Genomic DNA, 25,015 nt, shown 5'->3' with positions numbered 1-25,015 from the left:
CGACCTGGATACGAGGCAGAAAATAGATCGATGCATGGATGGATGGTTGGAATATTCTGCGCTCTTCTGTGGAACCAGAGATGAACAGTGTTTAGATCTCGCAGGGTCACTATGCCTGAAAATAGCATTCATGTTGCCTCTAACATCCAAGAATATGGCTTGCTACCTAAGCTGGTGAAGATGTTACACAGGCCAGCGGATCAGTACAATATAGAGTGAAAGAGGTAAATCGCTAGATAAAACATTGATTGGCACAAAGATAGACTTCGAAGACTTCAAGATTTAATATAAATCAGGAGCTACTCATAAAATTTTGCTCCGCCTTGCGAGTTTTCATAGGCGATGTCAGCCACAGTGTATGGGTATTTGTGTTTTTGCTCCACGCCAAGTATGGGTTCTTTCAATTGACAAGTCTTTACAGCTGAATGAGACCAGACATGAACATATGAAAAGGCAAGAATTATCCTTCAGGTACCCTCAAAGTTGTCAGTCATGTGGGGTTGCTTGCTATATTCATCATGCAAAAAGGATTTATTGGCAGTCCCCAGCGTCAAACATCATGCCACACAGAATGAATAACAACAACACATGACATTATTTTCTTAGCTGAATCTGTGCTTTTGAAAATGTGGACATGAGGGAGAGTGGTATTTTCCATTCTCTGTGTCATCTGCTAAACATTAATTGTATGTTGTCACTGATTATACCGTATCATTTTGACCAGTGATTTGAATGCTAAGAGCTTGTGTTGCCTGTAAAATGATGTGTAGAGTTGGTACCCTGGCATTTGTTCAACAGAAGCAAGCATTAGCATGTGAAGAGGCTAAGAAAAAACAAACAAGCAGCAAAGATTCGTAACTTTCCCACCAACAATGTGATTTCTGTGTGTGTAGATTGTTAAATCAACATAGACTTAAGATACAGATACACTAAAACAATATTATGCAACATTGTGTAAAATACAAAGCTATGTATAGTATCGAATAGAATATGACATTTATTCATTTTGAAATAATGAGCATAGTTACCATATGGTTGGAATTCGTCAAGGAGTTTGACATATGGTTAAAAAGTATGCATTCAACAAAGTAGCATTAAATTAAATTGCAGCTGCTGTGAGGTAAATGCGTTAGTCATCTTCTCAGACACATATTTATTGTCAACTTCCACAACAACTTTTAGAATACACAAAAGCCTGTTTTGATTAGCACTGATGGGATATTTACTAGTTTGAAACTGATAAATAACCCATTATATGAATGCCGTAAGAAGAGGTCTGGGTCATTGTTGACAAGCGTCATTTGCTTATGTTTGAGACACAGTTTGTCCTTTTTATTCGCTTCTTCTGTTTTCTCCCCAGTGTCCATTGTCGACATTAGAAATATTCTTTTGCATTTACAGAACAAATCTATGGCACTTCATTCTGAGGCAATGACTCATTCTCTCTTGTAGACCAATGATTAAAACTGATAAGTGGGTGGTTTTTTTTCTCCTTTTTACATAAAAATCTAGGTGCAACAATTACTGGACACCTACAGGGTGATATTAGCATTTTTCATAGGAGACTGTATTTTTACTCATAATGGCTTTATTAACATAAATTCTTTAATGATGACAGGTATTCAGCAGATATAGTGCTATAGCTTGAGATTTAGCAGAGTGTGTGCCTGTATGATGGCTGTCTTCCCTTTAACTTTTCAAGGTTATTTTTACTATTTTTTTTACAGTGCAATATAAAGTGAAGAAACAAAGCTATAAACTGCCTGGTTTTCAAATTTTGTTAATTCAAATTTTCAAATTTCAGCACTTCAGTGGATTTGGTCCACAAATACAATGTGAATAATACCTGCAAAATATTCTTAAACCTTCTTCACAGTAAAGCCCAATCACACTAATTTAATCCATTTCTGTGTGGGGGAAATAAACAGTGGGGAACCAGTAACGCTACCACACCTAACTACCTCGTATCTCACATTTTCATGCAGAACGGAATCAGTATATTACTGGAATAACTGTGCAAATGATAAATTAGCCAGATCCCTTTTTGTAAATGTGAAGCCACTTGGCTACTGCATGATAAAAAACTGCCATGTAGAAGTCTGACCTTTAGAATGACACACTAGAGTCTCAGTATGTACAACATGTGGGCATTTTCTTGCCATCCCCTCTCTTCTTCATGAGCTGTCCTCACTGTCAGAGTCATAATTACTACAAGATATAAATTAGTTCAATGTAGGTTACACTCATGTTGATCCAGACATTTTTTAAAGCTGCAGTTCTCCAAGTATGTACTCGAGTACTGTATGGAATCATTAAATATGTCACAGTTGGCTGGAGTCTAGAAATTTCGCAGCCTGATAAAAGATATCAAACCTCTGAGGAAACGGTATTTAATTGCACAGGGGCTATAAAAATAGTAATCGTGTAGAAATAAACTGACACTTCAAAGCCAGCTTGTGGAGTCCTGCATTTATATATGTAAACGAGTTACTCGGGACAAACAAAAAGAAATCTGAGAATGTAACTCAGGATCACCTGACACATATAGTTAAAGCTTCTACGAATAAAGATGACCTTTGAGTGCAAGATTGCCCGTGTCAAAAATATCCAAATCAATTTGATGTGATCTGGAAAAAAAAAGTACTGGTATTTGAGCGCAGTCAAGTATCTTATAACTTTGTATTGCTTCATTCATACTGCACAAGGTCAAATCAGCCTGTGCACTGAGCAGAGAGGGATCTTGCTCGACTCTCTTTCCCTGGTTTGACCAGGATCTATTTCAGCTACTACAGGCAGCCTTCTGGCTTTCACATCAGTAAGAAAAGAGAATGGGAGGGAATGTTTGACCTTTTTCGGTGCACAGTCTGGAAAGTGATATGTGATTCAAATGTGTCAGGGAGAAGAAAAAAATGGGGAGAGACAGAAAGCAAAGGGAGAGAGCAAATTACAGTCCAAGGGAAGGTTTGAAGACAGAAGAGGCATTTCTTATAAGGCGTATCTTGCAACTTCTGACATCTTGAAACTCTAATCCACCCAGAATATCTTTTTTTTGATCAAACAATGTGTCAATCAATATTCAAGGGATTATCATGAATGGCATTATACCTCCCAAAATGCCAACCATAAGGCAGTAACGGATGTGCTGTGTGCATGAAAATGGTTTTGCAGTAATTAGGAGGGCTCAGTAGCAACTACGGGATATCTTTGGGGTTGCCATATGGTGAATCAAAACAATTACCTTGAGCAAGCATTTATATTTTAACTCATAAACTCACAGGTGTAAAGTTCTGTCTCAACACAAATCAAAGCACCTTGTTACAGCCTTGTTAAGTGATATAAGGCAAATTCCTTGGGGGAATTCAAAGATTTGAATACAGTGAAATCTGTTCCAAAGAAAATCATATGCATTTCCTATTCAGTTCACTCCCATGTATTTGGATTTTTAAGTTGGAGATGCCTGATTAGAAGATCTGATTAGTATTCAGGGTCCACAGCATGTGTGATGCCAATTATCCACCGGGTCATTACCACTCTGGAGAGAAGTCGCACTAGCAAAAGGCATTTAAGGAAAAAGGCCTAAATTTTCATCAGCGGTTGCAGTGGCTCTTTGACAAAGTACAAATGAAACCAGTCTTCTCAGTGGAACAAGAGAAAGAGCGAGCTGAGATAAAATAGAAAATTATTGGTTTCTATTTATACAAAACATAGGTAGACGACCTCATCTTTGTAAATGCAGCCCAACATTTTGACTTGAGTAACACAAAGCAGTTCCAGCACTAAGTAAATACCCTCTAAAGACTTGATTATTGCACAAGTCAGTTTCTGCGCACATTTGTTTAGCTGGCAGGTGGTAGAGCGCCTCAAACAGAAGGATTCAGCTTGTGTGATAATAGCCTCACTAATGTTTTGCCTGAGTCAGCTGATTACGTGAACTGCGATGGAAAGTAGTGAAAATTTTCAGCATTCATTAGAGTATGGGGAAAGCATGTTTTTCCAAATAATATAGACGCTTACACTGTGTACCCTGTTCACAGTGTGCTGGAAAAGACATCACTGACTGTCAAAGAGCTTTCACACTCTGAGCTGGCCTCTTATTAATACTGCTTCTCACCAACCAGCATAGATTTTCTCACTTGTACTAGTGAGGGCCATAACAGAAAATTACCCAAATTATGTTTACCCCAATAGTGCTTTTAAAGTTTAAATTTCCCAAATTGTTTCTCCTCCGCATTTCTTTAAATAAAAGGAAGAAGTTTCATATTAAATAATTAAGATGTAATTACAGAAAAACTGCTGCTTAACCCTGCTGATTACAGCCCTCAGCCATGTTTGCTGCTCCTTACTTCTATCAACACAGAAGTTGTGTTTATTACCATCCACCTCCAGCTATACTCAGACCTCCTTTAAGTTTAAATAGATAGATAGATATTACTTGTTTGATCTTGTGTTTTGACACACACGAAAAATACACATACTTGTTCCTTGTATTATTCATGAAGCCAATTCAAGAGTAAGAACAAGTCAATAAGGTGAATAATCTGACCGACTTCACCTGGTATATGGGGAATCATAGGGCCTAAGGTTTGGACACTTCCCTTAGGCTCTCTCTTCGACGTGAGTTTGTGGGAGGTAAGACCTACATTACATATTAACAAACTACATTATTCATCACTTGTCAGTGACTTGACTGGCAGAAACATAAGCTTTAGCTGATTTAAAACAGACTTAATAAGATGATAAGAGACTCTAGAGCTCTGGTAGAATTGGAATTATCAGCCATACAGCTACTAACTTTGTCCTTGTCTAGTGTTTATATCACCATCGTGTGACATTTAACACATCTGTGAGGATAAAAACGTTTTACTAAGCCATGGAACAAAATGTCCACATTTCTTGTGTGGAGTTCTGATAGGGTTGGTAATCAATACCAATGTTTTAACAGTTGCTTCACAATATGGGTATTTTTCGCTTTCTGGTTTACTTTTTGTCCAATACTCCTAATTACTGCTCATTCACTTGCATCACCCACACAGATACCTTAGAGACTTGACAAAGGTGGAAATTTCTACCAAATCGAAGCATATTTCTCATTTTCCAGATAAAGAAGAAAAAAATCAGGACACACATACCACACAGGTTCCCAGAGAGCAACTAAAGGCAGGTGATGAGTTCCTAATGACTGCAGTTGGCCAGCAGAGCAAGAAAGTGTTTCACCACTACAGACAGTTATGTTGTCACTTTTCTTTCTACATCAGGGTGTCAAGCTTTAAGCTGAAGTGACAGATCACTCCTTTAGCTGCTCTCTTCCAGCTAAGGACAGTGACGACTGCATCCAGAGGCAGAAAGGTCAGGCCACCAGGTTGGTTGTGCTAATGGACTGCTGACCAGGCAATAAGCCAGCCTCTCAAGAGACATTGGCAGCCTAGTTCTCACCTCAACTGTGCCGGTCTAATGTCCTTTGCATCACTTTCATCACCACTTGCCTAAACTGGGGCATATTCTCATTTTGCTTGATTTCCCATTCACGCATTGTTTCTTCTTCCTCTGAGCTGCCGATGATGCACTATGTTGTCTTAGTTGTCACGCTAGGTTGACCCAGGGTTGCGTGGCTGATCATGTTTTAAGACTTGAAGCTCAAATCATGGCTGAGGCGTTTGTGAAAGTCCACCTCAAGATGGCAGTGTTCACCACGACAGGCACTGAGCTCAACAGCTTGCCATTTCTCAGCAACAGCAACAGCACTGAGCCCAGGCTTAAATTGAGGGTTATCTCCTGCATTGAAATTAAGTAATGATTGGATGGAAGCAGGTAATAAATGATGTCTGGATCTGTATGGCTCAGTCTGATTTGCATTTTATGAAATTGCTATTTTCTACTTACCTTATAACATTCGGGGCGACTCGGAACAGTTCAGCCTCTTGTTGCTTTGAAACTTGTCACGTAAGGTCATTGCGTTTATTCCAAAGTCACGCCACAGACTCCTCGGAGCACCACGGCAAGAGGCAGTAAACTTAAAATAAGAAGTGCAATTCACCCGTTAAACCAAGAACTCCGGCCACACGCGGCTTTGTAGCCTTGATGACTAGGATAACTGTCAAGGTTATTTCTCATAAACAAATGCTGACGACTGGCTGCAGGGTGCTAAGTGCGGTGGACGAAGCGTGAATATGCACCCGGCGCAAACATGCTTAGACAACGGATTCTCTGTTTAGAGTGCAATTATAACTGACTCTCACACAAGGCTTGTATTGTATATGCCAGTGTTTATTCTTGGCAAGTCAATATGCACGGGAAACCGCCATAGCGCATCTTTCTAATGTGCTTCAGTCTAGTGGCTTTTATGTCCACCCCAATTAGGCTATTGTAGCCTACCTGACAACAGCCTAACAGGTTGGCGTATGCTTTTGATGCGTCCCTTTAGAGCCAATGAGTGTTATCTGCTTTTATATAATCACACACACACTATAAAAGCTAGAGGACATCCACTATCTCTTTATTCTTTTCTCTCAGTGTCTTTTTTTACACTATCATCAGCAGCAGCTTCATCATCATCATCGTCGTCATCCTCCTCCTCCAGCCCAGCCACGGGGTTTTTGGTTAAGCGTCTCTTCAGCCTGCAGCATCTTCGCGGAGAATCTCACCGCGGACAGCCCTCCGGTTCGCTTTAAGTGACGTGACATCGGGCCAATCCCGTCCTCGCTCGGGTTGCCAACGCCATTGAAAGCGAGGGGCGGTGTCCAATGACGAGGGTCGGCCGGGTGGGGGTGCGGGGTGGTTAGTCGGTGTGGTGTGCATCGCCAACCCCTCCTATGGGTTTACACAGAGTTAGTGCAAGATATTCTGCTCTGGGAGTGAGAGTGCAAGGATAAACGCCACACACACGCTGCGCATCCGTGTCACACTGAGCAGCCGTAAGGCTGGTGTTTCTAAGTGGGATCGACTCTGAGCTTTTACACCTTTTTTGTTGTTGGCTTTTCTTTTTTTTTTTGTCTTTTTCATAAATGTCCTCGTGATCTTTTTTTTTCTTTCTTTTTAACCTTGAGTCTGATTATTGATGGAGCTCCGTGAACTTGAAACATAATGGGACACGCGTGTCTCTTTTTGGGTTCACCTCGTCTGCGCCTTAACCTTCACAGGTAGCCGGGGAGAAAAGGAAAGAAAGAAAGGGGGAAAGACGCCGGTTCTCTCTGGACATGCACAGGAGATGAGCATTGATTTTGGGACCCGTTTAATTGAAGACACCGCAAACCACTGACCACCTTGCTGTGTCTGCTGGAGAGCGACGCTGATCACCGCAATCACCGCAGGTCGCACAATTAGATCCAGTCAATTCCTGAAGTTAAATGGGGGGAAAAGGAACTGCGACATATGCAGCTTCTAATTTACCCCAGTTTCTGCAACCGGCTGCTTTTATTTAAAACCTGTACTCGTGTCTGATTAACCCAGTGCTGCTGGGTGATTGTTGTTATTATTATTTACCTGGAGCCAAAAGCAGATCGACAGAGGAGGATATCTTTACCTGAATGAACTACTGTACTACTGTGGATGAGAAGACTATGAGCTGACACACTCCAGTTTTTCTTCTGTGCTGCAACCGATTTGGGTATGTAATACAAGCATGGGTCTCTTTTGCCCACTAAGAATTCAAAATCTCACTGAGCTTACTTTGTAGGCTTCATTTATGCTTATTCACTCGTTAAGCAGCCCACTCACAGCCTAAGCTCTTTAATTTTGACAGTTTAAGTGGAAAAATTAATAAGACTGTGTAATGTGTTGTGAAGTTTTGTTGCCGTGGGGGTGTTCGAGGCACTGAAAATTCATAGTGACCGTAAAACGTAGAGGATGTAGAAAGAGAGTAACAGACATTAATGGCTGCTTAAAAGGTTAATGCAGTTTATTTTGGGATTTTCATTTTACTGTTTGAATGAAGTCATGATTTGTGGCTATGTTCAGATTTAAGGGTAAATCCTAAAGAAGAGGGGAAAAAAATATAGTGCATGAATCAGCTGACTGTGAGGAGAGGGATTGGATGATTGTTAATTAAATTTATTTACTGTGCATAATAAAGTTACTTCACTGAAGGGAATCTCTGTCCTGTATTCATAGGTTTATTCGTGGAAGATTCCTGCCAGGAGTCACTGTCTGTAACAACACTGCATAGAAAGAAACCTTTGAGTTTTGAAGGCTGGAAGCATATTAACACTGTTATGGATCTAAAAGACTATTACCTGTTGGGTGCACTGCTTGCCTGCATATGGCTAGATCCTTCAATAGCCCAAGAGCTAATCTACCCCATCAGGGAGGAGTTGCAAGAAAATGTCCTCATTGGGAACATACCAAAGGACCTAAACATTTCCCATACAAATGCTGCCACCGGAACGAGTGCTAATCTTGTGTACCGGCTCGTCTCCAAAGCAGGAGATAACCCACTGGTACGTGTTCTGAGCAGCACTGGAGAAATATTCACAACATCAAACCGAATTGACAGAGAGAAGTTATGCCCCGGTCCCTCATTTGAGGACAGCGAGTGCTCCTTTGAAATTGAAGTGGTCATCCTGCCTAATGATTATTTCAGGCTGATTAAGATCAAAATAATCGTTAAAGACACAAACGATAATGCCCCCATGTTCCCGTCCCCTGTGATCAACATCTCTATCCCAGAGAACACGCTCATTAACAGCCGCTTTGCTATTCCTTCTGCCACTGACCCAGACACTGGCCCCAACAGTGTCCACAAATACGAGCTGATCAATGGGCAAAGTGCCTTCGGCTTAGACATAGTAGAAACGCCTGAGGGGGAAAAGTGGCCCCAGCTTATTGTGCAGCAGAATCTGGACAGAGAGCAGAAAGACACGTATGTGATGAAGATTAAAGTAGAGGATGGTGGCAGTCCACAGAAATCCAGCACTGCCATTCTCCAGGTTACTGTGACAGATGTCAATGACAACAAACCGGTGTTTAAAGAGAGTCAGATAGAGGTTCATATACCGGAGAACTCCATTATTGGCACATCTGTAGTGCAGCTCCAAGCTACAGATGCAGACATAGGGGCAAATGCAGAGATACATTATGTATTTGGGACTCAGGTGTCTCCTGCTACAAAAAGACTGTTTGCACTGAATGCAACATCTGGCCTAATTACAGTGCAGAGACCTTTGGACAGGGAAGAAACTGCTATCCATAAGCTCTCTGTTTTAGCTAGTGATGGCAGCTCAAGTCCAGCCAGAGCTACTGTTACCATAAATGTGACTGATGTTAATGACAATCCACCTAATATAGACCTGAGATACATAATCAGTCCCATTAATGGCACTGTTTTCCTCTCAGAGAAGGATCCCATCAATACAAAGATAGCACTCATCACAGTGTCGGACAAAGACACTGACATTAACGGCAAGGTCATTTGTTTCATAGAGAAGGATGTGCCCTTCCATCTAAAAGCTGTGTATGACAACCAGTATCTGTTAGAGACGTCCGCACTGCTTGACTACGAAGGGACAAAGGAATATAACTTTAAAATTGTAGCGTCTGACTCTGGAAAGCCGAGCTTGAATCAGACTGCCTTGGTGAGAGTGAGGCTGGAGGATGAGAATGACAACCCGCCTATTTTTACTCAGCCAGTTATTGAGCTGGCTGTTATGGAAAACAACAAACGTGACTTGTTCCTCACGACTCTTAGCGCCACAGATGAGGACAGTGGGAAAAATGCAGAAATTGTTTACCAGCTGGGACCAAATGCATCATTTTTTGATCTTGACCGTAAAACAGGTGTTCTGACTGCATCCAGGGTTTTTGACCGGGAGGATCAGGATAGGTTCCTCTTCACTGTAACAGCAAGAGATAACGGGACGCCCCCTCTACAAACGCAGGCAGCCGTTATTGTAACCGTGCTGGATGAAAATGATAACAACCCCAAGTTCACACATAACCACTTCCAGTTCTTTGTGTCAGAGAATCTTCCTAAGTACAGTACTGTGGGGGTGATAACTGTGACAGATTCAGACGCCGGAGAAAATGCTGCTGTTTCTCTTTCTATTCTGAATGACAATGAGAACTTTATACTAGATCCTTACTCTGGGGTGATAAAGTCTAATGTATCCTTCGACAGAGAGCAGCAGAGTTCCTACACTTTTGATGTAAGGGCTGTGGACAGTGGCAGGCCTCCTTGCTCCTCAGCTGCCAAGGTGACCATCAATGTCATTGATGTGAACGACAACACACCCATCGTTATCTACCCACCCTCCAACACGTCTTTCAAGCTCGTGCCTCTCTCCTCTATCCCAGGATCTGTGGTAGCAGAGGTGTTTGCTGTAGACGGTGATACAGGGATGAATGCGGAACTCAAATACACAATTGTGAGTGGGAATAACAAAGGTCTGTTTCGAATTGACCCAGTCACAGGGAATATTACTTTGGAGGAAAAGCCAGCACTAACCGACATAGGCTTGCACAGATTAGTGGTCAATATCAGTGACCTGGGTTATCCCAAATCTCTCCATACTCTTGTGCTGGTGTTTTTGTATGTTAATGACACTGTGGGCAACTCAACACTCATCAATGATCTCATTCGACGCACCATGGAGACCCCAATTGACCGAAACATTGGTGAAAGCAGTGAAACCTATCAGAGTGGTGACTATTTAACCATAATGATAGCCTTTGTTACCGGCGCCTTGGTGGTGATTATTGTCATCTTTGTGACTGTGTTGCTGCGCTGCCGCCATGCTTCTAGATTCAAAGCCGCACAGAGAAAAAAGCAGGGGGCAGAGTGGATGTCACCAAACACAGAAAACAAACAGAACAAGAAGAAAAAGCGCAAGAAAAGGAAGTCCCCCAAAAACTCCTTGCTCAACTTTGTCACCATAGAGGGGAACAAACCTGACGATCCTGCCCATGAGCCAATCAACGGAACCATCAGTCTGCCCACCGAGCTGGAAGAGCAAGGGATTGGACGCTTCGATTGGAATGCCACGCCGACCACAACCTTCAAACCTAGCAGCCCAGACCTGGCCCGGCACTACAAGTCCGCCTCGCCGCAGTCGGCCTTTCATCTCAAGGCTGACACACCGGTCTCAGTGAAGAAGCATCACGTGATACAAGAGCTCCCATTGGATAACACATTTGTGGGGGGCTGTGACACCCTTTCCAAGAGATCCTCCACGAGCTCCGACCACTTCAGTGCCTCAGAGTGCAGCTCCCAAGGAGGGTTCAAGACGAAGGGGCCCATGCACACCAGACAGCAGGTAAAAGAGCACTTTTACTGGTCTATAAGTACTGCGTATAACTGCCCTGTTCCACAGTGCTAAAGTGCCAGTCTAGATTAGGGACTGACTCTAAGGTACTGTGAAGCAACAGAAAACTGTTCAGGAGACACACTGCTTCAGCAGGTTTTTCAACCTAAACATAAAAAGAAAAGAGAGAAAAAGTAACTTGAACAACAGCTGATTAATGGAGTTGATTATGGACTCAGCAATCACACAATGCATAATTTGGGGGTAACACTTGCAAACCCATGTTTTGTATTTAATATATATTTAATTCATATTTACCAAAATGCAAGTGGACGAGTGACTGCTTTGCCTTATTTTGTCTCTTCAGTACCCAGGTTAGATCACTGGCAAACATGTACCAACATAACATTAACTGTAACCCAACGATCTTTGTAAAAGAAACATTTTTTTCTTGCCTATCTACTCAGATTGCTGCTTTTCATCATAGACAAATGCTGCACACATTCTCCAAAAAGTAGTTGACTTTTCACCTCTCTCTTTCTCTCTCTCTCTCTCTCTCTCTCTCTTCATAAAACTCTTGAGTGTATTCATGTTTTTTTGTTTGTTTGTTTCTTTATTATTATTTTTTTTTTGGTGTGCATTGTAATATCATGAAAGACTTTGTAACCTTTTCAACACCTGCAGCAATAACAACATTCAATAATTAGACTGCTGCAATGGTATTGTGAATGTCACTGTAGGCTTTGCCACATCATCTGAGCTTGAATTAAATGCCTCCTCTCAAAGCACACTAGCGAACTGAGTGAAGCTTGTCTGGAACTTGATACACATCCAATTCAAAAAGGATTAGCCAATAATGAGCCTCAAATTTCAACGTAATCCATGCTGCTTTTTATCAAAGCCCTATTAATTTTTCTGCTAATAAAGCACCACTACACAACACACAGTTTTAATCTAATGGAACACACGTGGACAAATATTGGGAACTGCAGAAAAGAGTGAAGAAAGAGCGCAGAAGGAGAAGGGAAGGCAGAGACAGAGGCTGTTGTCGATGGGTCAGGCTTGACGGTGGTACTGAACCTTTAGGTGGCAGTGTTGCGCTGCATGGCAGAGCTTGGCACTACGCCAACCTGCAGTGGACTTATAAATGCAAGGGAGGAGAAGAAAGGAGTGAAACCTATGTTAGTGTTCTTAGTGAAATACTCTCGCCTAATGATGCAGAGGCTGCACAGGAAAGATTGATAATGGCAGTTAGAGATGTGAGTGATAAGATCTATCCGGACGAGCGAGTGGAATTACAGGAGTGACACTGTGCGACTCCTGTCGATGCATACCTCCGGGTCACTGCATCTGGGGTTGCATTTAATGTGTTTCTGTGTGAGAGGTAGCAGTCAAAAGAGGCATTCAGTGTGCCATCATTTGCCAGGCGCCGTTAGTGTGTGTTGTGTGTGTGTGTGTGTGTGTGTGTGTGGGGGGGGGGGGTTACAGGTGCATGTGTCGAGACGAGCCAGACTGACCAACGAAGGCGAAATAAACAATGAAATGGGTGATGCTGGCGGTGGCAGCGGGTGGGGTGAGGTGGGGGCCACTATTCAACCCTAGAGGAGGACACATGAGATATGACACTATACTGTAAGCACAACTTCATTGATTTGCTCAGTCATCCTACAATTCCACACAAGATTTATTGGGATCAATAATTCTGACAAATGATTCAAAGAAGCACACAAACAGAGCCAGTGTATTCTATATTGTGCCACCGATATTATAAATGATGCACTGTTACAGACGCTTTTGGGCACAGACTTATGTCTAAAATGTTCTGTACAGTTTCGTGTTTTTCTCTGAACTTGTGTAAGTTGTGCCCCAGTCTAATTCTACTACTGTTCTGCTATTACTTACTGATATAAATTAGTTGAAATAAGTCCATTGTCTTTTATTTTTATGAAAGGGAATAAGAGAATCATATCTTTAAAAACTCTAAAGATGCATTTGCTTACATATTAAAACAACATTATCATACAGATATGCACAGAAAAGAAGTATGAGTTCCTTTTCTTACCAGTATGCATGGTTACATTGCGACTCCATACAACAAAGCACTTTATCTCCATTAAATAGTGATTATCCGTCTTTCCATTATTGGCTGATATCAATCTTTCAAATTTGTAAAGAAGGCCCTTACAGCATGCGGTTGGTTCTTAGTCATAATTACTCCAAAAAACATCTCACAGACAAAGACTCCAGCTCAGATTGGCAGTTATTGATTGTGGTTAAATGATTAGACTGCCCCGACTGCACTGACATGTCTTTCTGGATAAACCAGGGTATGTTATCAATGCCACTGTTCCATCCATTGTTTTGATTGTTTTGTACAATGCAGCCATTTGTATTGACATGCACATGTCATCTCCATTTCATGATCATTCATGCGGAGATGCCCATCCACTAAATTCTATGCCTTTTGGATTTGTGCTGTAGTTTAAAAAAAAAAAGATCAAGAAAATACCAATTACCTTTGACTGAATCTTTAAACAGACAGTATATCCAAAAGGTAATATCACCGGATTATCATATCATTCTCTGCAGAGTAGAAGCGCTTTAGAAGAAGATAAGAGCTACATTATTAAAAGATTTCTTATATATACAGATAACAAAAATGAGCCAATTTCATTTAAAGTTATTACTGGTTAGTTTTTGGTTGGAAAATGTGATTTGATGTAATATATTGAAATTAAAGCTAAAGGTGTTAAACTGCTGCCATAGTTAAAGGATCCAAAAAGGTATACAGTAGGAAGATCAAATTTAGCACTTAGTTTGCTGCCCTATGACTAACAAACCAACACCAATAAACAACTGGTGCCTGAAGTTAACACGAAACAAGCGTTAAGTAAAATAGGAAGTTCAAGAGGAAGACACAAGCGAAGCTGTGGGTGGATCGCTTTTAAGATTGACCTTCTCTCAAGGAATTGAAAAGCCATTTTCTTCCAGTTTTCAAGAGTCACTTCTATGCAACATCAGCACCAGTCAAAAAAATAAGGAAACTGAAAGGAAATTGACAAACGATTAGACAGAGAATAAGACACTGCGAACAACAGCAAAGCACGAAGACGTCAGTGCTGTCTTCTTTTTAGGTGATATAGAGTGTATAAGTAAAAGAAATAGCTTATCTGCAGTAGCGTTATTACGCACTAATGCCTAGTGCAATCACTTTTATACAGATCCTTATAGCTTATAGCAATAGGGGAATCTTTGCCTTTCCTTTCATTTTTCTCACTTATTTTTTTACCCTCTAGGGACCTACATTAGTGTAAACAACACAGAGGGAAAAAAGCATGAAAACACTGTCCTAGTTTCACTAGGCAACACAAGCATCTAAGAAACGGAGGATAATAATCATCATCATTCTTATTCTCATCCTGTCAGTAGTCATAGACATAGATGTGGCTCACTACCACAACATGAGCCCAGTGGCTATGCATTAACTATGTACTGTGCATCAGATCCCAAGGCTCGTGTTAAGAATACGTTAACATGGTTTTGCTGAGGGGAGCAGGGTTTGAAAGTAGTCTCAGAGAGAGCGAATGCAACATCATTGCTGACTGATTGCAATCTACATTTTCCATATATCTAGTCTTCAGAATTAAACTTGAACAAATCTTGTAGTAAATGCGAATAAAGGAATGTTAATTATTACGTTTGCTACCACATATTGACAAGTTCACACAAGATGTGTTCTCTCTTCCGTCACTTTGCGGAAGCAACATTACGTATGTGAGAATCCACAGTTATGGGCCCTGTATGACGTTTTTCAGTTGTGCAACCTTGTGGTCTGAACACCTAATCTGTAACACGTCTTAATTGCTGTATGTAGGCTTCTAGGTTGTTGTTGGGTTTTTTTCATGCACATGCAAACACGGAAAGGAAGCGTGCATTGACAATTAACCCATCTCCTATTGCTGTGATGTGCTTTTCTTCACCCCAAATCTGCCTCAGGCTGGGGGACATGTAACAGCTTTCTATCTGACCAGTCTCAGTTTAGTTTCCGCACATATAGAACAAATGGCAACATATGAATATGGGTTAATTATTCCAAATAATACTGGAGGTATTTAAAATTTGATTCAGTATTTCTGTCTACATCTGACTCATGGATCATTTCCTTCTCTGTGTTGAGCACTACAGCGAAAATAGGCGTATGGTACATTATCTCATAAACAACAAGCAGGGTTTTAAATATCACAGTAACTGGAGTATTCAGTTTAAAGCGCAGGATATTAGAAGACTTGTGGAAAAAAAAGGGGGGAATCCTCAGCGAGAAGATTCCTGGAGTTGTCAGTAATGTAATGAATGTAATGAATGGACATTCTATGCAAACAGGAGTTTGTACAGACCATTGTAATTATGGAGCCTTGAGGGAGTCGTCCTTCTTGTGCAGGTTCATTTGCCACATTAATAAGGGGATTAGTAGTATGTACGGGGGCTGATGGCAGCAGGAGAAGTTTGAGAAGATTAATGAACTATGACAATGTTGCACCTGAGGGGAAAAGTCTGTTGCAATATCTTATGGGTTGTGCTGACACAGAGTTTGGCAGTATGAAAGAGGAAGATGGAGAGAGGCCAGTGATTGCTGCCGACTGTGATCATACATCGTTTCTCCCAAGCTATCCTGTCACTTAATCAGGATACCGTGTTTGTGATCTCTTACACTGAGCATGTCCTTCATACATTTAACTAATGGCGTTCCAACAGCCTTAGCATTTTTTGTAATAAGAGGAAGAATGGAAAAAGGACACCAACATGTACAAAAGGTTAAATTGGGTCACTAAGTAAAGATATTAATTAACCAAATCTGTGAGCAAGCTCTGTGAAGTTAGGTCTGTTGCCAACATCTGCTGAATAATTAAGAAAACAGCAGGTAAATCCAAGAAGACAGATCTTTAGCGCTGCATCTTCTTATTGAGTAAAATGTAGCAGATCCTCAAAACAAATTTAGCTGTCTGGAGAAAGTAAGACAGGAAGTGTGCGAGTGAAGTTTCTATCAAAGCTTTAAATTATCAGTGGAGGATTTGCAAAGCCCTTCACCACAGAGAACATTGTATCTGCGTCTTTAAAAAACTTGTCATGTCCTCTATATTCTAGGTGGGTAAGAGGAAATGAAATGGATTGCGAGCTATACTATGGTAGTGGGTGTGAGTACTATCAGAGTAGATTATTGCCCCAAGGGGGATCCAGTTTTGTCTGCACAAAACAACAAAATAAATCAAAGCTCCCTGTTGATACACTGGCTGAACTATGGAGTTCATTTATATGTTTTTATTTTCCCCTGTTTCAGAAAAATGAAGTGCTACTGATTTCTAATATATTTATATATTTATTAATTTATGGGCCTGTTTTTTCTTTTTTCTTTGTAACTGCCAGGGACATAATTGCCAAACACAGATGATGGCAAATTACCAGGAATTACATTTTTTGTTGTTGTTGTTGTTCCTTTGTTTGTTTGTTTTTTGTGAACATTTCATGAATTTTTCCCTCATCTACAGAAACCTTCTCATCATTGCGCTGTTTCATTCTGTCCAAAATATACGACACAGTTTTGATAATGACAAATATTGTCTCTTATCAAAAGGTCTCTTGCAAGTGTGTTCATATGTGATTTTATTTGATTTTTTTCACAGCTGCTTTGTTGTTTGTCCATCACTTTTGGCTGGCAACCCATTCATCTTAAATTTATCATCCATTTCTGCAAATTCTCGAAGCGCATTGATTGATGATCAGTCTTCAGGGGCTTTGCTTTGTGAAATTAATGCACAAAAGTCATAGCGGCTTTTGTAGGACTGTCATTACTTAATTCATCTCCATGTTTTCACTAATCCACAAAACGCATTTCCCATTTTTCTAAGGCAATCAATCAAGTTGACATACTAGCTTCGTGTTTTTTTTTCTTTTCTTTTTTTTCCCAACACTGCATGACGTGAAAAGACAAACTGCAGCTTAAAACACTTAAGGTATCAACACCTCATCTGAAATTCTCTTGAATTTTCCTTAAAAATAAGAGTAGAGGGTGGAAGAAAATGTTTCTTGACTGCTTGCTTGTCTATAAATCTATCTATCTCTATATATATTATATAAAAAAAGATGGAGTTATGATGCTACATCATTGTTTGAATGCCCCCAATCCCCCCTTCCTCCCCACCAACAACAACCCATCTCTCCTTTCCACTCCTCACTTGGCTCCTCCACCCACTCCTTATCTTCCCCGTCTCCAGCCCTAACCTCTCACCCGTGTTTTACTGGGGTCAGCGCCGTTACATACGATGTTAAATCACCAAAGGTGTGTTCACCTTTGTGTTCTGATCATTTGTGACAGATGAGGGTGCTTTGTGTTCAACACATAGCCCAACTTTCGTTCTTTTTTTCCCTGTTACCATCCTCTCTCCGTTTATCATCAGAGAAAAAGGGTGTGCGGGTAAAAGATGGGCAAAGCGGCGCTGTCTATTCTGACATGACAAACCCAGAGGGAGATGTGTCCTTGTCATTGGGGTGTTGCGTCAAATAACACACAGGCCGCTGCTCTGTCACTAGCGTGTGCCAGTGTCTAGACTAATAGTTGTGATAATGGCATTGCCAGCCAAAACCCCCCTCAAGCTAAGAGCCTCACTTGACTTGAAATGTGACTGCCATTGACTGCTTTGCCACTGGGCCTCATAGCTCACAAAGACTCTGTAACCCTCATCGATGTAAATCTTGTATATATGAGATGTTTCATGTAAATTGAACTCCTGGTAATCTTGCCTAATGTGCTGTGTTAAACAATAATGGACTTGTTTTATTTTAGTTTTGTATTATTTATTTCCGCTGCCTTCTCCTTTTCCTTTTTTTTCATTGCTGGCTATACATTAATTACATCTGAAATAAACTCTTCCAAATCTCCAGTACACTGCAAATCCCACTCTGTTTATAAAGCCTTTATTTGAACAGTGGTATTCTACCTTTACAATTTCATAATAAATGTTTCAAAGAGATCATATCTTTCTTGTTTTGAATTTGTCCGTTTGTTCTGCCTCTGTGATGTTGTGATGGGACATTATGTATAAACTGGGATATGTTTCAGTCAAGCTACCATGTGCGCGCCGATTCTAATCAGCGTTTGCTCATATACATGTGCTTCGGCTCATTACGTTGCCAACTCGTGTATTTTAAGAAGCAAACAGATTTTCTGCTTTGACTGATCTGGTGTTTTTAAAGAGGCATACAAAGTCACTGACACACAGCCAACCCGATAATTCACTTAGAGTGGAAGGGAAATTTAATTCAAAGTTAATTTACAGAGGTATGTCATTTGGGGGGATTTCACTATTCCTCAGTCTTAAACAGTCACACGTGCAAATGCTGTCTTTAATTTTCCTTCCAGCTGACCTAAATACATGAATGTTAATGAGATCAAGTTAGCAGCTGCTCTAAACATGTGACGGTGACGGATTTTTACACATACTGTAGTGCTTGTTTGGATTGCACCAGAAAATGGGCTCAGAGTTTTTTCCAAGTCTTGTATGTTTCCTCCTGTCTCTACTGGCCATGAAGAGATCAAATCTTTTTTTAAAATAAATAAATAAAGGACATGAGAGAAAAGCTTTTCCTTTATGAAAAATTGATCCTAAAATTTTCATAAAACTTCCAGCCATGCATCCATCTGACTACCTTCTACAGCTTCAGTTTTATAAGTGTGACGCCCCACAACCAGTATGGACCCGAGGAACCGTTACAGTGAGTTTCTTTGCAGTTGCTCACATCCTTCTACAGCAGGACTTTAAAACCAATTTTAAAACATACGGTGTGCATATATTTGTACACATCTGACATGGCTGTAAGCTAAATGTGGATAATAGTCTAATATGACTTCAAAGAACATGAAGCCTTTCATGAATTGTCTGACTGTAAGGCTGCACAGAGAAAAAATGCGCAAGTGAATTTTCTTTATGGTAGTATTTCAAAATTGAGTTCTAAAACACTCAGATTGTGTTGCCTCTTCACTCTTTCACATCAGATTTTTGTATTATCACATATACATGTGAACGGGAAACATACTAACCATTAGCAACTGGGAGTTCCTAACCTATACCATCTTCATCATCATCATCATCACTGCCAGCTGCATCCTAATAAACCCTAACGCCGTGAAAATGTATATATTGTGAATATGTCTATATATCTATGAAATATTTATGAAAAAAAGATATCTTTTTTGCAGCTATTGGCATTTTTGTACTGATGCTTCCATTTTTTTTTAAATCTTCAGCTGTTTTCCAGTTAAAGCAGTGTAGATGTGTCACCTCTTAACTGGTTTTTGGAGAAAGGGTGATGGGGTAGGGGGTGGGGGGTGGATTTCAAATTGCCACGACAACACATCCATGGAAAGTAGGGCTAACTCAGCTTAATCTGTCCACTGAGTCTGAAAGCCAAAGGCAGAGCTTAGTCTGCATTTGAGTGAAGATGAGGAGGGGGGGGAAGAAAGGATAAATAAATAAATATAGGCTTTAAAGTTTGACCTCATATATATGGTCACTTTCAAAAAAGCTGTCTGCACTTACTGAGTAGAATTTGAAACCTGACTTCTGACCTAAAGGATAATCATAGTGCTGGTCTATGAAAAAACAAGTTGGGGTGGTGATCAGGTTAGGTAGGCAATCCTAATCTTGCACTTCCAAACATTTTATGAGAAATATATTTTCAGTGTTTCTCAGTCTTGTAAATCATGTCCTAAATTTAGTATCATTTGTGGACAATTGAGGGAACACATTGCATAGAGCTAGAAAAAAACTGCTCTCCCACCACTGAATTTGATGAGACTTTCTTTTGCTCCTACAGGCCAAATTTAATGCCTCACATGATCTCATGTACCACCTCTATGTGCATATTCTGGTTAGTGAAAGACTGAATGTTCTCCACAAACCACGTCTTCAATTAATATCCCAGGCGCAAGATGTAATGTAAACCTTGCCAATGAGGAGGAAAATAACAGACTGCGCAATACAAAAGTCTTGTCTCACATATTGAAGCTGAACCACTTCAGCAACCAGATGCATTAAGCTGTGCGTGGATGCTTCGCAGAAAGAACCGTGTGTCTACCACAATCAGGCGTAGACAGTCTGTGCAGCAAATTTATAAAGCTCCAGCATTCAGACTGTTCTGTTACACAGCTTTGTCATCATGAAACTGCGCACGACAGAGCTGAACATCCACTTGAACAATTATCCACATGTGGATGATGTCACGTGCCTTTTTAACCTTGTTTGGGCAGAAATCAGATTAATTCTGTTCCTGTTCTTCCACCAGCCGTGTCCTCAAAGCAGCACTTGTTTCATTATGCATAGTCACTATGCATTAACATGGATGCTAATAAACATGATCGTCTCATGACCCATAGGTGTTCGAACATATGACTCGCTTCCGGTAGTCGAAGAAGTCTTCACATTTTCAGCAGCAATCCACCTGGTTAGAAGGACAACTTCTGAATGATAAATGTACAGTATTATCAAGGTTTACATTAGAATCAAACTCATTATGCAGGGGGAAAAAATCCCCCTAGAGAGTGTTTTCTGATTAAATCTGATCACAACAGTAGAGTGAATGCACTTGTGTGCGTTCCACGCTGCTGTTCACTTGAGAGGCTACCTATTATACAGCCCAATTTGGGGAAGATTATGCGTGCTACAACTATATGTTGTAACGACACACATGAAAAACGCTGAACTCTGATCAGAAATTCAAAAGAACTCTAATGTGCAAAAAGAAAAAAAAAAAAAGATTAAGGCTCCAAAGTCTCTTTCGGGGGTTTCCTTTCTCTTTGCTGCATTGCAGCATCAAGCTCTTCTCCGTCATAAAAGGCTGTCTTCATACACTGTGGATTGCATTTTTATAAATATGAGGATGTGTTTTTGAAGTGGTCTGTGAACACAAGGGACTGAAGTGAAAAAGGTTAATTTCAAAACTGACTTCAGCTTTACCTTTGTTATTAAACTGATAATTGCCCCTACATAATGTTGAAATCAATATTTTTATCAAATTTGGTTCACATTAGCTAGGAGGCTGACTTGCACTCTGGGGGCAACAACCAATTTTTCAGAGCTTCCAGTGTAGCCAGCCAATATCAGGGCTGACACGTTTGCAGGTAATTGTTTAGAAATGCAGATAATTTTAAAAAGGTAATAAAAAGCTAAATCAATGTCAGATGATAGCTGACTGTTTTGAGATTGCTTTCGGAAAATGCAATCTCTCTTTTGCTTCCCAAATGGGCCGCTAACCAGCATGCAAGAAAACCCTGCTCAATCCTGATTGGTCAATAGCACTGAGACTACAAGTGAATGTCAAAAAGCTTCCAGTACCAAAGATTTCTCCCTCTTGCCTACAGATTCTACATATTCACAAGCAGATGTCTTATTATGGAGATTAACAGATTAAGCTTAATAGACTGGAGAAATTTCATAGATGCTGGGCTTTTTTTTCTTTTCGTGTTTTGACAAATTTAGGTGACAAAAAGAAACAAAAAGTTTAAGTAAGTAATAAACAAAGCAACAGTTGATATATTTGGGCAAAGTGCAATTTACATTAAAAGGGCCGAATAGCTGCTTTAAGTTTTTAGCAAACATGACTTGACTGAATATTCTCACATATGTTCCACTCATATTTTTCCATGAATTGACTGATGTCTTTTGAAAATTCTTTTTGCTTGGAGCGTCACCAAATTATTCATGCGCCCGATGTCATTCCACTGAATTAAAATCAGCATCAGTCAGACACTCGAAATTATTTTTCTGCCATTATTGTTATTATTATTTCTGCACATGCTGATGCACATGCTGTCATATTCCCCTTTAGTCTAGTTACACAAACATTTCCCCACAGTGGGTTATTGATCTATAACCAGTTTATAGTTTTTTGTAATTTCCCATGTAGGGAAACATTACGAATGTTTACTGCATTTCTTACATTTTAATTCCTGAATGTATTTTAACTCTAGAGAAAGAGAAAACTGTTCATTTTTACTGTTACAACAGTAACAAAGAATCCATCAGGACAGCAGTGTGTTGTGCACTGAAGTTGCAGGCGGGGAAAACCCCATCTAGCATAATGTGTCTCTATCTTGGAAGAAGGTCTCGCTTCGCAGTGGCCACATTACTTAGGGCCTGAGCCAAGTGTGATTTTTCTGTTTACTTTTATTTCCAAAGACAGCAAACAACAAGACCAACCAAACAGCTGAGTAAAATAAAAATAAAAGTGGCCCAAGGGTTCCTGAGGTGACCTCTGGACCGGAAGGTTGTAGGGTCAGCTTTGGCCTGGCAAGATATATTAGAAATAATAAAATAAAACAAAAAACAGCCGCTTATATGCCTGTAAGCAAGGCGCTTTTGTTCCAGCGGGGTTACTTAGTAGATAAAAACTGCAACTTTCAAGTGTAGATGTGTAAACCCATGTGAGTGTGAAGCAGGATAATTCTGGAAAGAGATATTTGCTCGGTGAATCTACCCTGTATTTAAAAAGATAAAACTTCGCACCGAGGGAAAGAGTGGTGAATTGATCTTTATGCTTCTCTTCTCTATGACATTTTGACCCTGGATTGAAATTTAACTGCCACTCCTGGGTCTTTTAAGCACATAAACACGATATTTAGCTGTAGTCTTCTTACAACTTGGTTAGTTGATTCCACATGGATTCTTACGGCAAACACCTCAGACTTAAAATGCATGAATATCATTTTATAGGGATTCTGAAGGATTTCCATTTAAGAGCACAGTAATGAACAACATGAAAATAGAAGCGATGCTGCAACCTGCAACATTTTTGCTGCCTTTATGAGCATAAACAGCTTTCTACCAAAAATACTCTTAAGTAGTAAATTAAACTTTTGACCCTTTGGCGCTTTGCAGATTTGTTCCTAGACTTCAAAATAATACCACGTCTGTGCAGATTCTGTTGGGAAAACATTTAACGTTGACACAGTGCCTCCAGAAGGTATCGCTTGAGAGAGGAGCAGCAGCTACATTGGTATTAGGTTTGGAAGAGGTTTGATCTTGTGATTGAACTGCTGCAGATCATAGAATTAAGCCCACATTATTTCCCATGGTGAAACAGATGAAGGCCATTGATTAAATGGTGTTAAAACTAATTATATATTTCCTTAAATCTGTACTGTATCATTAATAGATTCCCTTCATCACAACAACAAAAAGCAACAACACTTAGCGTGGATGGCTTATTATTTCTTTTCTGGCGGAGAGTACAATGACTGAATTAGCAGACATATAAAGCTCTTCAGGGAGCTAATTAAATAAGAAGTTGTGATGTATGGCTGCTAGAAGGATGTGTGTCAACTCGGCCCTGTCCGACGTATAGACTGAAGATTTGTATTGATCGTATGCTTTGTCTCGTGCCTCAGGCATCAGCACGCCGCAGTGTAAGCCATGCGCCTTGCCTTTGTCTGTTGAGTTGAGCAGATAAAGGTTGTGATAAATCTGCCTGAGAATAAGCTGTCATAGAGGTGGCGCACATGGGAATATTTAACACAAACATAAAAAATGGCTTGTCTGTTGTTTTATCGTCGAGGGTATAAGAAATGGCAAGGTTTTAAAATACTCTCACCTCTGTATTTTTGCACTTTTCTATCTCTGCAGCCCTCATATGCACAAAAGTTTGCAGTCCTGCTCATCTTTGTTAGGCCCATGGAACAGACCTAAAAAAAAAATGGGGGAAGGAAAGGAAGAGATGCTTTGCACAGAATGGTGAACCAGCACCTTATCTTCTCTCAGTAATATGCAGAGGTGTAAAACATTTGGCTAGCTTATTTAGATGAAATGATTTAGTCCTGGTTGCGCAGAGTTAGCGAAGGCTGAATCAAGTAGTGTGTTGGGGATGAGGAGGGAGGAGGTGAAAATTGGTTTCCACTATCTTACGGCACACATAGAGACCCAGCCCGGTTTCCTCTCTCTCCACAGACTCCCTTCTGATGATAACGTGCCCTGATAATGGATATATGCACCCAGATTTATTTTCTATTTCCTGCCACAACTGCTTTTCCAAGAAACTTTTTTTAATGTATGAGTTTTATGGCTGCTTTCAGCTGTGACATTCAGACGGCAGAGTTCCAGTAGCAGAGAATTGAGGGGAACATTTGCCATGCAAAAAATAGAAGAGGGTGCTCTTTTGTGGCCTGAAACTTTTACTGTAACATATATAAAAAGGATATAATGGAAGTTCAGATGCAAAGGAAGTGAAACTTCCACTCTGCTGATTTGTCTGCCTCAGTGCCTGCTCACAGAGTTTGTATCCCACTTGGCATCATTGCAAGAAACTAACACAGAGCATTTCATTATAGTCTCTCTGTTGCTGGAATGGTCTCATGGCCATATGATTTATTAGGCTATCATGGATGAAAATTAGTTGGTCATTTATTGGTCAAAATTTGAAATCCAGTCTCGCAAAGTTTACTGTATGCGAGATGGTCTGAGTGACTTATAGATGACCCGAGAGAACATCACAGGCCCTAGTTTGACTATATTTGCCCCTTCCCCCTTAAATCTTTCAGAAGCGTTGGCTTTGTTTGTCATGTGACATGTGACCCCACGACATACTTGCTAGGGCGTTTCAGTGTCCCAGAAACCAGCCCAGTCTCTGTGCTGGGAACAATAAGGTTCCTTCATCACCACAGACTCGGGACTTTGGTTGCCCCAGGCCATACATCACATGAAATCCCACATGAATCGAATACATGTGTGTCTGAGTGGAAG

General features: G+C 40.4%; 1 protein-coding gene across 4 annotated transcripts in view; it reads left to right on the top strand.

The window, feature by feature from the left end:
• Positions 1 to 6,770: 6,770 nt before the first annotated feature.
• The window catches only part of LOC102296512 (protocadherin-9), a 190,431-nt gene continuing 172,186 nt past the window's right edge, over positions 6,771 to 25,015 (top strand). For 2 of the 4 annotated variants that reach the window (XM_042226089.1, XM_014337805.2), the window contains exons 1-2: positions 6,771 to 7,603; positions 8,107 to 11,243. In XM_042226089.1, coding sequence (XP_042082023.1) covers positions 8,208 to 11,243 — 3,036 coding nt within the window. In that variant the 5' untranslated portion in view covers positions 6,771 to 7,603; positions 8,107 to 8,207. The remainder of the gene's footprint in view (positions 7,604 to 8,106; positions 11,244 to 25,015) is intronic. The other 2 variants (XM_005935285.3, XM_042226090.1) reach the window with 2 other exon arrangements.

The sequence above is a fragment of the Haplochromis burtoni genome, unplaced genomic scaffold (genome assembly GCF_018398535.1).
Source record: "Haplochromis burtoni strain Fernald_Lab_line unplaced genomic scaffold, NCSU_Asbu1 Contig_195, whole genome shotgun sequence".
NCBI lineage: Eukaryota > Metazoa > Chordata > Actinopteri > Cichliformes > Cichlidae > Haplochromis > Haplochromis burtoni.
This window is presented reverse-complemented; position numbering and strand designations above follow the sequence as displayed.